The sequence below is a fragment of the Marmota marmota genome, unplaced genomic scaffold (assembly GCF_001458135.2).
Source record: "Marmota marmota marmota unplaced genomic scaffold, marMar, whole genome shotgun sequence".
Lineage (NCBI taxonomy): Eukaryota > Metazoa > Chordata > Mammalia > Rodentia > Sciuridae > Marmota > Marmota marmota.
The window spans coordinates 11,950,174-11,965,688 of record NW_025999913.1 but is presented as its reverse complement, the minus strand read 5'-3'; the positions used below and the strand labels follow the sequence as shown (position 1 = coordinate 11,965,688).

The window sequence follows — 15,515 nt, the reverse complement described above, 5'->3', positions numbered from 1 at the left end:
AGGTGTCGAGACACCGCCAAGCCCGTGAGCCCCGGCAGGGGACCAGACCTCACGTTCTTCTCCAGCAGCCAAGAGCTGGAGAGTGGGGTACTGGTTACTCTGACTCCAGCTCTGCTCTGCCCAGCCCTCCCAAGGTACCTGGTATGGGCATAGCCAAGCGTGCCACTCACTAGGCTGGGTAGGCAGCCCCCAAATCTCCAAGGACCCCCGTGTGGCTCCTGCAAATGCAAACCCCAGCACTCAATCAAGTCTCAACAGCATTGTATTAAAATGATTTTTTTTTTTTCCAAAAAAGGTGCAAGTTATTGGATTGAACAATAAGGCTGTGCGCCCTGGGCAGCTGGGATCTGACTGCTGGCCCAGCGGTGCCCTGCTTCTGGGCCCCACGGCATGAGGGAGAGCCCCAAAGCCTCCAGGCAGGAGGGGGAGGAAGGACGCAGCACACCACCATTCGGAGCAGCCAGAAGCCGGGAGAGGTGGGAGAAGCAGGTGGCACGGGGGCTTCCGTTCCAATGGGATGTCACTCCATCTCTGCATTAACCGAACACGGTGTTGTGCTGTTGGGTCACCCGGATGAACGTCGCTCTCCTGCTGAGCTCTTTGAGTTTGGCGGCCCCCACATAGGTGCAGGTCGACCTCAGTCCCCCAAGAATATCCAGAATAGTGTTTTCCACACCCCCTTTGTAAGGCACTTCCACCGTCTTGCCTTCAGAGGCTCTGGAAGAGAAAGGAGACGTGTCTTTTTCCTGGAGAGCCCATGCAGAACTGTTCCCTGCTGCAGCACTTTCAGCAGCCCTCCCCCCCCACTGCATCACTGCCAAGCACACCAGGATGGCACTGCCAGGGGGATGCAGCCCTCCCCCGCAAGGGCACCAGGAAGAAGTCTTGGTTGACATCACTTGGCACTGCAGACTCCCCGGTTCCACTTGGCGATGTTCTCAGCAGCCTGCACTCTGCCCCACAGAAACCAACACCACCTCTCCATATGCACCAGCTTCCAAATGACCAAGTGCCCACATGCCCACGGGGGAAAGACCTGGCGGGTTACCTCTTGGAACAGCCTCCTGCACCAACCCAGGGCTTGGCTCTACCAAGCACCAACTCTATGGTTGGACAGCCAGGAAGAGGATATGGAGACGGACAAGGCAGGCCCTCCTAGGTCACATGGAAAGCCCCACCCATGCCAGAGCCCAGCCTGACAGCCGGTCTCCAGGGCAGCCAGCCACCAGCTCAGCTCCCTGTGCTCTTACAAGTCAGCACACCTACTGCCAGGGCACGGCGGGTCCCAGCTAAGAACCAGCCTAGTGAGGTGGCTTCAGAGCTTTGGCCCCCACAGCTGACGTTTTCAGAGGAGTATTCAGAAGCAAGTCTGGCAAGTGGCACCAGCAGTGAGCAACACCTAACTGTCCCAGAACCCTTGTCCCTGCCTTCCTGAGGTCACCACCTAACTCGGCTTGATTTCACAAGTCAGAATGGTGACAACAGTCCACCACACTTGCAGGGGCATCTTGAGAAGGAAGTCTCACTCCTTCTCTGGCCCTCCTCTGAGGCCAGGCAGATTCTAACCTGCATTCTAGAACTTTCCATGGTGGTTATTATGGAAGAAATATTCTCCCTGGAGAAACAGCATGTCTTGATCAGAAACTTGTTATGCAGAATTTCCAAAGGATATTTGATTATTGGCCGAACGTGCCAGACTCTCCTGGGGTGACACCCAGCTACCGAAACCATGGGCTGGATGAAGGGCGGGCCTAGGGACTGGCCTAGGTCACCAAACCAGGAAACCAGAGTCACCCATGCCACAGCTCCAGTCTGATAGCCCACGTGATCTAGGAGGGTGGTTCAGGTCTCAGCAATCACGTCCCTGCAGTGATTGCCCCTGTCTTCAGACACTTCCCGGACCTTTCAGAATTGGCTGGAAATTATTCAGATTCTCGTTCCTGCCTCTGTACTAACTGGTAATGTCACATTTTACAAGTCATTCATGGTTGATGCTGGGGTCTGCTCATCTATAAAATGAAGGTGCCCTGCCTCCTGGGGACAGTGTGAGGATGGGATGGTTAATAACTGGGAAAGAACAGCAAAGCGTCCATTAACAGCAGTGCTATAATCAAATACGACATCAAAGTCAGAATCACTCCGTGACAAGATTGTGGTCACCAGACTGCAAAGGGACGGAGGCAGGTTCAACTACAGAACTCAGGCTTCCTGTGGGGTAAGATTTAATTCCTTCAGCACCTTCTTTCTTGTCAAAGATTTCACTCTTCTTCCTGGTGTTTCTGTGATGTGTGCTCCCTGCTGAAATTCCAAGCGGAGGTTTTTCTCCTGGCTCCTGGGCTTGCACATAGCCAATGCTAGCCTTCCCTATCCACGGCGTATGGCGTGTCTGGGGCCCCAAAACAGCTGCAACTGCTCAGCCACACGGCTGCACTTCATGTGGGCAAAGGGCAGACACCACACAGGCCTAGGCTGGTGGCCACAGCTGCTGGTTGAGCAGTAAGCTTCTTGGCTATAGGGCCAGGTTCACACTGAGACCCAACTGTGCAACCTCCTCCCCCAGCTCCCATGAGAAGCTAGAGGCCCCCAGAGGCCACCCCGGAAGGAGGGTGCCCCCGTTCCTCCTCTTGGCCCACCTGCCTTCCCCTACTAATAGAGTCCCCAGCCCCATAAGAGGAAAATGCTTGGGAGGAGGAGATTGAAGTCAGTCCACCAGAACCCTACAAAGAACAGAACTCTGGTAGAACAGGCCCCAGAACCTGGAGGAGTTCTGCAGTTCCACCTCTAGTTGGGCGGAACCTTACAGGACGCATCTGAATCTCCTGCCCACCACATGGGCCGCAGGGAACGGAGCCTGGGCTTCCTGGAGAAAGGCCGTCCGCCTGTTCACAGCTGATGCCTCCCCAGGCCTCGAGACCACTGGCCCGTCACTTGTCACTGGCTCTGGCTGGGTCAGGTGGGAGGGTGAGGCAGTCTATTGGGCAGTTGGGGTCTTAACGCACAGTTAAGAAGGAAGCGAGATGAAAGGCCAGGGGGCCTTGGGGGTCCTGGGTTTAAAAATATCAGCAGACAAGAGCAAGCTGGCTGCCTGGTGACACAGCCAAAGGGCCTGTGCCCGCCCAAGAGCTGCTGAGTGTGGTGGCATTCTTCAGGTGCGGCCTGGCCCCCACCCGTCTCCCCGGCAGCCAGAGATCTGCCAGCCCCATTCCTGCAGCCTCAACCGGTCTCGGCAGCGACGGCCGCGAGCAGCACAGTGAAGGCACTGTTGGAAAGCCAAGGCAGCCTCCCCTCCAGGCTGCTCCCTGCTCACCCTTGCCCCCCAAAATCCAGCCTGGCCTCAGGTGCTTCTGTTCTGCACTGCAAATGCCAGCTGGATAGGAGTTTATTTGGCTCATGGTTCCGGAGGCCTGGNGGGGAAGAAGGGGGGGGGGGAGTCAGAGAGGGTGAACTCTGCAAAGAGCCGGCTGCCCCCTAGCACTGGGCCACATGCTCACCAAGCGCTCTGCCACTGAGCTACGGCCCCAGCCCTGACTCTAGAAAGGTCCAAGTTCCTCCCCAGTGCACCTTCTCCCCACCTCCCCTGCTGCCCTGCAGGGGCACAGACACTGGGAGAAACAAACGGAGCCTGCAGAAGGTTTGTAGCCAATGTACTGGAACATGACTGATGGTTATTAATGACTGACACCTTCCAAACAGAGAAGGTGTTCTCTTAGATGCAAATAGACATCAAGAATCATGCACCATCTTAGAAAGCATGTCATCTAATCTCAATAAGGTAACTCCTCTACAATGACCCCAACAGGCACCTGGTGTCCTGAAGTTTTCTGTGCTTAGAGATGGGGAGCGGCCCTCAAAGCAGACTGTACCCCTCCACTGAAGACTGGGCATAGAGGAGAGAAACCCCCTGCATGAGTCCATAAAACTCTACCTGTCCCTCTACTGGATGAGCATTAGCCTTCGAGTTGATAATATGACACATGCGTCACCAAATGACATGAAATTTCCGGGGCAGCCACAGAGGAGACAGAGCTATTGAGGTTGGCTCTGTTTACCCCAGTGTGTGGCACAGGGGAGACACAAAATGACTAGCTATCAAGAAAATACAAGTTAGAATGAACCACGTGGAAGATATAAAAATAGTTCCATTCCTCATCCTGTTCCTGGGTGACTATGCAAAGGACCCTTCATTAAATGTTCAGTGCCAGGGCTTGACAGTGTCCCCCGAAAGTTCATGTGTCGGCAACAAGCTCCAATTTCATCTGTTGAGGTATTCAGAGGTGGGACCTTTAGGGAGGGCATTAGGATTACATGAGGTCATGAGGGTGGGTCCCCTTTATGATATCTATGGCTTTACAAGAAGAGAGGCCTGAGCTAGCAGCTTACTTGCTCTCACCATGTGATGCCCCTTGCTATTACCAAGAAGGTGCTCCCTGTAAAGCAAGAAGCACATTCTTGGACATCCAGGCCTCCGGAACCATGAGCCAAATAAACTCCTATCCTTATAAACTACTCAGCCTTGGGTATTTTGTTACAGTAACAGGAAATGGACTAAAATATTAAACTGTACAACTTCTCCTGGGAGTAAGTCCTACTGAGGTTCGCATTGAGAACAGGACAAGACAACAGCAGGGTATAGATGTATTAAATAAGAAGAAGGAAGCAAAACCCTCAGCAGGAGAAAAGAAAGAAAGCCTGAAAAGTGGCCCTGCCATCTTCCATCGAGTCATTTAAGAGGACCCTGGAGGGTGCATGGTTTCAGTCCCACTTGGCATTATTACAGAATGGCCTGCTCTCAGGGCTGGCCCTAGGCCTGGCACTCAGCCAGCAAGACACAAATGGTCTACACAGCAGGTGGTTGTGCAGATCTCCCCAGGGCCCCAACCCCAAGGCCGGCTCCCCAGTCCTGCCAGGATTTCAACAGGACAGAGGGTAACGGCTATGGCCAGACCTCGTGATAGCTTCACCCCAGGAGTCTACAGAAGGAACACAGCAGACCCACTTGAAGCCCTGCTCGAAGCAGGCCCCAGTTATTTTCTAAACCCTGATAGCTTTTCCCACCCAGCATGTTCCCAGCGAGGCCCTGGAGTTCCACGGGCTACACAGTTTCTGCACAGGCAGCCACGCTCCTGGAAGGAAGGGGGAGGGAAAGACATGGGAAGGAACTGAGCAGAGGGCGAGGCGAAGGGCTGGTATCTACAAGGCACCTTTGTGACCAACAGTCACCTCGAGGTCTGTGCAGCTCGGGGTCTGCAGAGAGCACATGGCGGGCTGCGAAGGGAGCCTGAGATGGAACGCCCATCGGTACTAAGAATGTCCTTGGCTGGTGATCCTTACAGCAAGGCCCGAGGGCCATAGTCGGTGAAGGGCCCAGTCTGCCCTGCCCTGGTCATTCACCTCGGGGCCATATGCCGGCTGCTGGAGGAGGTCGGGGCTCTATATAGTCCTCCTGCAGCTGAGAGCTGTGATGAGAAAGGGACTAAGTTCTACTTTTGTGACATTCTTTGGGTTGCTACAAAATTGCTATGAAGACCACAAACCCTGCTTTGTTGTCACAAGCTAGTAGGGTTTTTGTTTAAAAAACAAAACAGAGCCAGGTGCCGTGGTGCACACCTGTAATCCCAGCTGCTTGGGAGGCGGAAGCAGGAGGACTGCAAGTTCAAGCCAGCCTCAGCAACTTAGTGAGGCCCTGAACAACTCAGACTCCGTCTCTAAAAAAGGTTGGAGATGTGGATCAGTGGTTAAACATCCTGGGTTCAATCCCAGGTAGCCCAAAAAACGAATTCCTAAGACCTTTCCTGATTTACACACACACACACATTTTGGGGGGGGCTGTCATCAGAAAGGAGTGGCCGTGTGGGAGCCCTGCTTCTGCCTCCTGCTGGTACCCACAGCTCCCACTTGAGTTGGAGCCACCCCTCTGTGCAGTCAGCTCTGACTTCTGAATGCATTTGGCACAGATTAAGTAGTCGGCATCAGCACAGGGCTCCGCGGCCCTGTTTCACTGCCTTTCAGGGTGCTCAACCCCTTAGAGCTTTCTCAGGAAAAACCCAGGACACAGCCAGAGCCCTGCAGCAGCATCCCTTCAATTGCAATGGACACTGCTGCCCCCTAGCGGGGAGCAGACGCTTTGGCCTCCAGGGAGAAGCTGCACTTGGGACTGTCCCTTCCCAGGGAATTCAGGTGGAGTGAAGAGAGCACGCCTGGGGCTTGGAGCGTGGTCAGTGGTAGAGCGCGTGCCTGACGTGGGTTCCATCCTCAGCGCCACAGAAAAGAAAAAGAGCCCAGGTTCCCAGAGTATTCTCAATCAAGAGCCCAAGGCGTCACTCACTCCTGGCTTGCAGAACGTCACTGCCAGATGCATTTCCTGAGCACCTGGCTTCCTCTGCCACAGACCAGAACCAGACCCGGGCCAGGACTTAGGCCAACTGGGAAAGGAGCGCAGGGAGCGGAAACACTGGCAGGCACAGAACTTCCCCTCGGCCTCCTCATCCCAGTTCCCCCCTGCCGCACGGAGCACCTCCCTCCTCCCCACCAGGCCATCCTTACCAAAGGCTTTGGCGACGTCTCCTGGACAGGTGCAGCCTCCGTCCTTCACAGAGGAAAGAACAGGAGAGGACATGAGTATCAGTGGGAGCTGGCCCCTCCCCGGGATGATGAGGAGCTCACACCCTGGGGCTCAGCCAGGCACCTGGACCAACAACTCAAACTGTTGCTTTCTGGCCTAGCTGACTCCCCAAAACATCACATCTCCTATTCCCCCAGCTGCCAAATACCCATGCGCTCCCCCCCCCCAGGCTCAGGTGCCCCTGGCTAGCCCTTTAGGTAGCACCCCAGCCACCCCTTCAGCCCCGATCACTGTCCGTCAGGAGCCACTGTTCTCTCCGTGCCTGGTGTGAGGGGAGATTTACTTAGTTCAAGGACTGCATTATTTTAAGAGCTATGGAAAGAACATGGAGTTAGTTCCTTTACCTCGGCAGCCACCTCATGCCTCTCATGTCCTTCCGGTACCAATCCCAGTTACCTGAAAATTCAACATCCACTCTCCACACCCACTCTGCCCAAACAGAGCACAGGTGCGGGGCTGGTTAGTCCCAGAGGGACACGGTCACCTTGGGCTCTGGGGGTTGTCTCCAGCCCAACCACATGGTACAAAATCCCCAGCATGCAGCAGAGCTCGCTGTGTTTCCTTACAAACAAAGAAGACCCCAAAGGCCCAGGCTGCTGCCTGCTCCTCCCGGTGTGGCCTGGGTGAGTCTGGGGAGGAGAAGGGGACAGCAGTACCCTGGAGTGGCAGCCAGCCAGGCAGGAGGGGAGAAACGGCACACCAGTGACACAGTCCAAAGTCAGGGCGGGCTAGGAGAAACACCGAGGCCCCTGAGGGGCCACCTGTTCCCAAGAACACAGAGCACAGGCCACTTGGTGCTGCCCTGGGTGACAATCTGCAGGAGTGTGGCACCAGGATCAATGAAGAACTGGGATGGAACCACTTTGCAAGGAGCATCTGGATCTGAGGACACAGGCCTCGGGGACTCTGGCTCTGCTATGGCTTATTAGGCCTGCCACTCAGAGAGCTGGAGTGCGACTCCATGTGTCACTGCCCCACAGTCCTGACCTGATGGGAGGGAGGTGTGAGGGTGCCACCAACTCTTCCCTCAACTCTTTTCCCTGTGTAGCCTCCCTGACCCCAGAGGGCCACAGGGCACAGAGGCACCACCAGTTCAGAGGCAGTCTCTGCACTCAAGGTGTCCGGCCCCAGCCCTCCCTGGGAGGCAGGGGCTGTGGTTCCAGACACCTGTCACCGCTTCCAGCGCCACAGGTACAACCTTAACCTGCCTGCCATTCATCCGTCAGTTCACTTTCTAGAGCTTTCTCAAAACCAGCTCTGCACCACCGGGTTTCAGACCATAGCCTCAAATGAACAAAATGAACTCATGCTCCCATTAGAATAGGTCTTGGAAATTCTGACTCGGAAACAGGGTATCTCTTGGGGCTCCTGAAAACCCCCAGCTGTGGTCAGTGATGAGGCCTGATGCAGATGTCCCGCATTACTGGGAGCATAAAAACCAGCCCCTCTCCCCAGGATGAGCCAAGAAGACTACAGTCAACTCGGCTGCATACTGTGCCGCAGAGAGGAAACCGGTTATGGCGTCACCTGCCTCCATTATGTGTATGCATCTATAAGATGCCCCCAAATGAGCCAGTCTGCAGTTAATCACATGCAATCCATCTTGACATGAAGCCTTAAGACAAAGCAGTCTGTGCCCCTCTGCCAAGCAAAGCATCCTTTCATGTTCCCAGGGAATGGGGCAGCAGGGCACGCTCTGAAATCTAAGACACACATTTACCTTCACAGAGGTGCGACTGCTGGAGAGTTTTTAAAAAGGGGGAGCAAACTGGGTGTGGTGGAGCATGTCTATAATCCTAGCAGCTGGGGAGGCCGAGGCAGGAAGATTGCAAATTCAAGACCAGACTCAGCAACTGAGCAAGGCTCTAAAGCAACTTAGTGAGACTCTGTCACAAAATATATATAAAAAAAAAAAAAAAAGGAAGGAAGGAAGGACGGGCTGGGGATGTGGCTCAGTGGTTCAGCACTTCTGGGTTCAATCCCCAGAAACTGAAGTCTGCATTTTCTAAGTGAGGGCAAATATGAGACTCAGAAAGACTGAGTGACTTTCCTAAGGCCACATAGCTATAAAAATGGAAACATAAGATTAGAACCAGCAGCTGTCTTATGACCGCATTTCTGATATTTTTTTTTGGGGGGGGGGGGGTTTCTGATCCTTATGTTTTAACGTTTATTTACATTTCTAGCTTTTCCTAGATTGAGCACGTTGGGGGGGACTTTTCAAGGCCTTAAAAAAGGATTTAATGACGTTGAGTAGGTCTTTCTAAATCACAGTGTGACTGTTCATTCCTGAATCTTTGCCTGCATGGGCGAGTCTTGAATTTTCCCACACTCTGGCCCCTGAAGCCTACGCGGGCCATAGTAAATAGAAACCCAGCTCCAGCCCCACCTGTTGGCCCCCTCTGGTGGGGCTTCCTGGGAACTGCAACAGCACAGATGTGCTCATTCAGCAATGAATGTGCAAAAGGAGACAGCTGGAAGGACACTGGACACAGTGACAGGATCCAAACATCTGCTGGGTTCGCTGCAGGTTCCAGACTCTTGGCAAATGGGAGAAGCCATCCTGCGAGGCTGCGTGATAGCAGGCAGGTGGGAGCAGCAGCTGCTGTGAGCCTGGTTGTGTGCAGCTGGTGGCAACTGGGAGCCAGTGCCGGGTCCACTCCTGGTCTTCTGGCTGCAAACTGCACTCCTAACCCCATCGAGGAACTCTCCCACCAATTCTGGAAAAATGAATACCTTGGAAGCACTCAGGTAGGCTCCTAAGGGTCACCTTCCCACTGCAGGAGGCCCGCAGGCCTGGGCCATCAGCGCCCCCTACTGACATCAGCACACGAAAGCTGGCCCTAGAATCCGGCCAGCAAGGCCGAGTTTCCCCTAAGTAAGCCAAACCTCAGGACACACCAGAATGACCCAGAGGGCTTGTTCACACAGATGCTCGGGCCTCACTGCCTGACTCAGTAGGTCAGGCCTAGAGGGGGACCCAAGAAATCTGACGAGCCGTTAGTTGATGCCAACGCTGCTGGTCTGGGCATCACACTCAGAACTGAAGCAAGTTACCCACTAGGTCATGCTGTGCAGAGAAGCTCAAGTGATTTCCACAGGAGTCGGCTGGGGTACCCACAGAGCCTGCAGGACTCCCCACCCCAACCTGCTCAAGCTGTCCTGTGAACTGAGCAAGTCTGAAGTTTCCGGAAAGACATTAATCGTGGAGTCTCAGAAGAAGCTCAGCGTCAGACTTCATCCACTGGACTTCCACTCTTGGAAATGGTGGTCATTCGAGGAATACATGACATGGGGCCCAGGTTCTGATTAAGACTCTTGAAGGTGAGCATGATTACATAATAGGGACTTGCAACTCACAACACATGAGGCTCTGGGGTCCAAGACTAAAGAGCCTAATTCTCTGGGATGGGGTCCGGCGACGTCCTTATAAAAGTTCTCTGGTGGTCTTCATGCAGCCAGCCCCAGATGACACTGAAGCAAGCATCTGAGACCCACTGGCAGACTGGAGCATGGGAGTGCTGCTTGGTGGCTTCCGTGACAAGTGCCCTGACTCAGCAGATATAGACTTGGGGTCTACATCAATCTTTTCCACACCAGATGTTCAATAAATGAGTTCTATATCTTCCCTGGGGAAAAATATGAGTGGAAAGCCTTAGAACTCTGTATTCACCAATAAAATGTTGGTCATTTATTCTAGTTTCTAGCACCCAGTAGGTGCTCAATAAATACTCACTGGATGAATGGGTGGAGAGATGAAGAAACTGGATGAGGAAGTAGAAGGAGCCCAGGCAACCCACACTACACTGAGAGCCCAGGGCCTGGAGCCTGGCGTGCATCTTAGCTGAGAGTCACGTGGTATGAGGCGCGGCCGGCAGGGTTCATGAGCTGTGATAAGTCTCAAATGAGACCCAAGCACAGAGGGGTTCTGACAGAGTAATACCACCTTGAGACCAGGATGAAAAGCCAGACCTAGACCTCAGCAAGCACTGAGACTAAGACAAAATCAATGAGGTAGCCTTCCACAGAGATGACCACATAATTTCTCATTTTTAAAAAATCACCTATCATGGGACTGCAAATTGGGGCAACCACTATGGAAAGCAGTTTGGAGATACCTCAGAAAACTTGGAATGGATCCACCATTTGACCCAGCTATCCCACTCCTCGGTCTACAGTCAAAGGACCTAAAATCAGCATACTATAGTAATGCAGCCACATCAATGTTCATAGCAGCTCAATTCACAATAGTTAAACTGTGGAACCAACCTAGGTGCCCTTCAACAGATGAATGGACAAAGAAACTGTGGTGCATATACACAATGGAGTATTAGTTAGCCTTAAAGAAGAATGAAATTATGGCATTTGCAGGTAAATTGATGGGACTAGAGAATATCATGCAAAGTGAAATAAGCCAATCCTCAAAAAAACAAAAGCTGAATTTTTTCTCTGATAAGTGGATGCTGATCCATAGTGGGGTGAGCTGATAAGGGAAGAATGAAGGAACTTTGGTTTGTGTAGAGGGGAGTGAGGGGGGTGGGGTTCTGGGGATGGGAAAGACAGTAGAAAGAGACAGACATTATTATTACCCTACATACATGTATGATTACACTACTGGAGTAACTCTGAACCATGTATAGCCAGAGGAATAAGAAGTTGTACTCCGTTTGTGTACTATATGTCAAAAATGCATTCTACTTTAAAATAAATAATAAAAGAAAAAAATCACTTATCCATGATTTAATGTGGGAGGTTGGCCTTGCAACAGTAGAAGTGAAAGGTCTGAAGGTTTAATTTACTCGACATAAGTCAGCACTGTAATAGAAACACCAAAAACAGACCACACTTCCAATCTATAAGATATGTATGTGTATGCACAGGCACATAAAATATACAGCCTGCCTTCCATATCTGTGAGTTCCATACTGTTGGATTTCACCAAACCCAGATGAAAAATATTTTTTAAAAACTGCATCTGTACTGAATGTGCAGATTTTTTTGGCATTAGTTCATAAACAATACAACTATTCATATTGTATTTACCTGTACCAGGTACTACAGTCATCCAGAGGTGGTTGATAGCCTACGGTGGGGTGTGTGAAGGTTATATGCAAATACTACACAATTCGACACAGGGACTTGGGCATCCATGGGCTGTGGCTTCCACAGGGGTGAGACCAATCCCCACAGACAGCAAGAGACGATCACGCACACCTGAGTACACGCCAAACACCCGAAGAGTGAAAGCCACAGCTCTGTCGGCACCCACCAGACCTCACACCCTGGCCTGCTCCGAGCATCTCATCTCACAAAACTACCTGCAGGGGGCTGAATGGTCGTCACTTGTGAAGGTGGACGAGGTACCCAAGAGTCAAAGGCAGGCTGTAAATCACACTTATTCCTTAGCCACCTTTAGGGGCACCATCCCTCCAGAAGCTTCTGATGGAATACTGCCTGCCTGTCCCCAACTCCCTCCTTCCCACATGTGCACTGAAGTCTGCTCTCGCCTGTCCCAGGGGGGGCCACTGGCAGCATCCTGCGGAGGCACCCTCCCCGGGGCTCTGTGGTCCAACCTCACTGGTCTGGGTCTGCTCCTCAGTCCCTTCCCAGGCTCCTGAGGGCAACCTTGGGCTTCACCTCTCACTCCCACACGCTTCCACTCCCGGGGCTCCCGCGATGTAGGAGCTATTGGCTCTGATCAGCTGAGATGGGGTCTCCAACCATGAACCCAACCCTTAATGGATCTCCTCCCTGACGCCCCTTGAGCACTTTGAAACCTACATTCCAAAGTGAACCCTAGACCAACCCCAACCACTTCCATTGTGTACTCAGGTGTGTGTAATCGTCAGTACTTATCCTGAGGAGCAGCTGGCCCCTCCTCTACCAGCTGCCAAGCGGCTGCTCCATTGCCAAGGCTTATTTAATTCTCCCCTGAACATCTCTTGGTTCTGCGGAGGGCTCCCAAGCCCCACTACTACCCTAGTGGAAGGCACATCAAATCCTGCCTGAAGCACACTGTCCCTTCTTCTCGGCTTGCTCCTTTCCCATCCTTCCCAGGCAACCCGTTGGATGTTTCTGCAAGACACATGGATCCACTGGGCACTCTCCTGCTCAGACCTCTTCAATAGCTCCCCAGCGCCCTTGGGAGAAGTCCCAATCCTTAACAGGCCACAGCATTCACAGCGGCCCTGAAGCTCATCTCCTGCCCCCCTGTCCTGCCCACTTCCAGCTCCCTCCTCTGATGGAGTGACTTTGAGGTCTTTCAGTCAGTCCCTACACTCCTCAGTGCCCTCCCCTCCCCTTCATCTGAAGCCTGCCCTCGGCACTTCCTACCACGCACTCTCGGAAGCCCACACCATGCATGCTGTAGCCTGTTGGGAGTCAAACTGCGTCCCCTTCAAGAGTCACGTTGCCATCCTAACCCCTAGAATGTGACCTTATTTTGGGAACCGGGTCACTGAAGAGCAGTTAGTGAAGTCAAGGTCATCTTGGAGCAGGGTGGTCCCTAGGCCAAAAGGATCAGTCTCCTGATAAGAAGGAGGAATGGGCAGAGGCACCCAGGGAAAAGGCCACATGGACACCGGAGCTGGGCTGCCAGAAGCCAAGGATAGCCAAGGACGTGGAGTGACAGTCAACAGTGGTCCACCTGGCGCCTTGAATACAGCCCTGCTGCTCTGCACTCAGGCCCATTTTTCTGCTTTCTATCCCCCCTCCCTAACCTGGGGGCAGAACAGGATTATCTTATTCCCAACCTAGGCAGAGCTATCCTCTTGGAGCACCCGCCACCACAGGAATCCAGTAAGGCAGACTTCAGGGGTGGCACCAGAAGATCAAATTAACAAGTGAATCACAACCAGGGAACAGCTGGTATGAAGCACTCGGAGAGGTGCACACCTGGAATCCCAGCAGCTCGGGAGGCTGAGGCAGGAGGATCCTGAGTTCAAAGCCAACCTCAGCAAAAGCAAGGCCCTAAGCAACTCAGTGAGACCCTGTCTCTAAATAAAATACAAAACAGGGCTGAGGAGGTGGCTCAGTGGTCGAGTGCCCCTGGGTTCAATCCCCAGCCCCTCTGTTCTCCCTGATGGGCAGAAGCACAGCCTCTGGGACAGCAGAACCCTGTGCTTCTCCTTTGCTGCAAAGCAACAAATCTTCTTTTTCCTCTTCCTCAAAACTGCATCCTCATTATTAAATGGGCATCCGGGATGAGGACCGAGCTTTGAGTGCTCAGTCCACACCTTGATCTGGGGAACTTCTGGCCTCTAGAACTGGGAGACATGAAATGTCATTGTTTGAGTCTGTGACACTTTGTTAAAAAACGTCCCTAGCAAAGGACCACACGCCCCTGCGTCCTCCAGGCTGCCTGCAGATCCCCATCTCACCCCCCCCCGCCCCGCCACCTCCTTAGTGACTGCAGGCTGGTGGCCACTGCAGAATACGCGGGCAGCCAGGTCTGTCTCTGCTGAACGTCACTCATGTAACCACAGGGCCCGTGAGGCAGCCAGCTCCCTCAGGGTCAGGGTCAGGGTCCTCCCTGCAGTCCCAACAGGCTTCAGCCCCAACCTCAGCCTCGCCAGAGACTCACAGAGATGATGTGCCCCTTGAGGCCGTGGGCGGAGTCCGCACACTCGATCACTGCACTCAGCTGCGGGTAGCCCACCCCGGTCTTGGTGCGGGTGGTGCACACGGAACCTGCGGAGGAAGGGGGGACCCCAAGGAGACATTACACACGAGAGCACATGAACGAAACGCGCCCCCTCACCTTCCCTCTGCCCTGCCCCAGTGACCGGTGGACTGTCCTCTGCAGGGGGTGCATGCTTGGGAGGCAGGGGCTGACTGACCAGTGCAACAGAGGTGGCCATGCACCACCCCACCTGCCCATGCAGGCCCTGTGGCCCTTGTCACTGTCACCACCGAGGTCCAGGATGTCACCCTCCCCTCGATCTCCCCTGTGTGGCTGAGCACCGACCTCCCCCAGCCCACTCCCCCTCCTACCCCTTCCTGTCTCAAAGGACTTCCCAGAGTCCTCCCACAGCCTCTGCACCCTGAACCCCAAACCTCTGTCAACCTCCTAACCTCCCCAAGCCTCAGAAGTCCCTGCGCACCTGTGACAGAAACATAAAAGCACACGCCTTGCAGGTTGGGACCTGGGTCAGATGGCACAAGGAAAAAAACGGCTTGGCCTGGATCTGACCTGCAGGGGACCCCTGAGGAAGGGGGGCCAGGACAGTGGTACCCCTCACTCCTCCTCAGCTCTGCCTCCATGAGACCCCTTGCCATCTCGCCGTCCACCTCCCACCTGAGCGGCACTGGCCCGAGCCCCCAACCAGCCTCCACCCTAAGTCAGCTGCCGTCTGGTGCCTACATCAGCTCTGCTGCCCACCTTCCTCCCCCACCTCTCCTACCATCAAGCCCCGTCCAGGCTGTGATCTCTGTCAGGTCTGGGAAACAGGTGTCCTTTCCCTATGTCCCTCCCAACAAGTGAGCACCCCTTCACGCTGTACCCAGATCAGCTAGATCAAGATCCACCTGCGACCCTCCTGGCTCACCTCATCTCTAGCTGCTACTTACCCCAGACTCAGTCCCTCTGACGGAGGGGGCAAGTTTCTCCCCGCCTTAGGGATTCTCTGTACACGCTGTTCTCTATACACCCCCCTCCGCACCACCCCCTCTCCAGGCAAGCCTTTCTCATCTTCAGGCTTCATCTTAAATGTCAGTGCCCCAGGGAACTTGTTCACCGCAGGATTTCTTCCAAGCAGCAGCATTTAAATAATTATTTGTGCAAGCGCGTTGAGGATCTGTTTTTCCTCTGCCGGGTGGTAAGCTCAGTGGATATTCACACCGCTGTCTATCCCACGCTGAGAAGAGAGCCTGGTACATAATAAGGGCACTATAA

At 53.7% G+C, this 15,515-nt stretch overlaps 1 protein-coding gene and 1 long non-coding RNA gene across 4 annotated transcripts in view; both read right to left on the bottom strand.

Moving 5' to 3' along the window:
• Positions 1–15,515, bottom strand: part of Gmpr (guanosine monophosphate reductase) — a 41,588-nt gene that overhangs the window by 2,696 nt on the left and 23,377 nt on the right. For all 3 annotated transcript variants that reach the window (XR_007346244.1, XM_048799827.1, XM_048799828.1), the window contains exons 6-8: positions 14,205–14,311; positions 6,544–6,586; positions 6,326–6,327 (exon numbers count right to left, since the gene is read on the bottom strand). Coding sequence is in view for 2 of the 3 variants with exons in the window: in XM_048799827.1 (XP_048655784.1) it covers positions 6,326–6,327; positions 6,544–6,586; positions 14,205–14,311 (152 nt within the window). In the remaining variant the exon portion in view is untranslated. The remainder of the gene's footprint in view (positions 1–6,325; positions 6,328–6,543; positions 6,587–14,204; positions 14,312–15,515) is intronic.
• On the bottom strand, positions 245–3,382 carry LOC125615595. Its single transcript, XR_007346245.1, has 2 exons — positions 3,308–3,382; positions 245–717 (listed from the first exon to the last, which is right to left on the bottom strand). It is a non-coding gene; the product is annotated as an uncharacterized LOC125615595 (long non-coding RNA).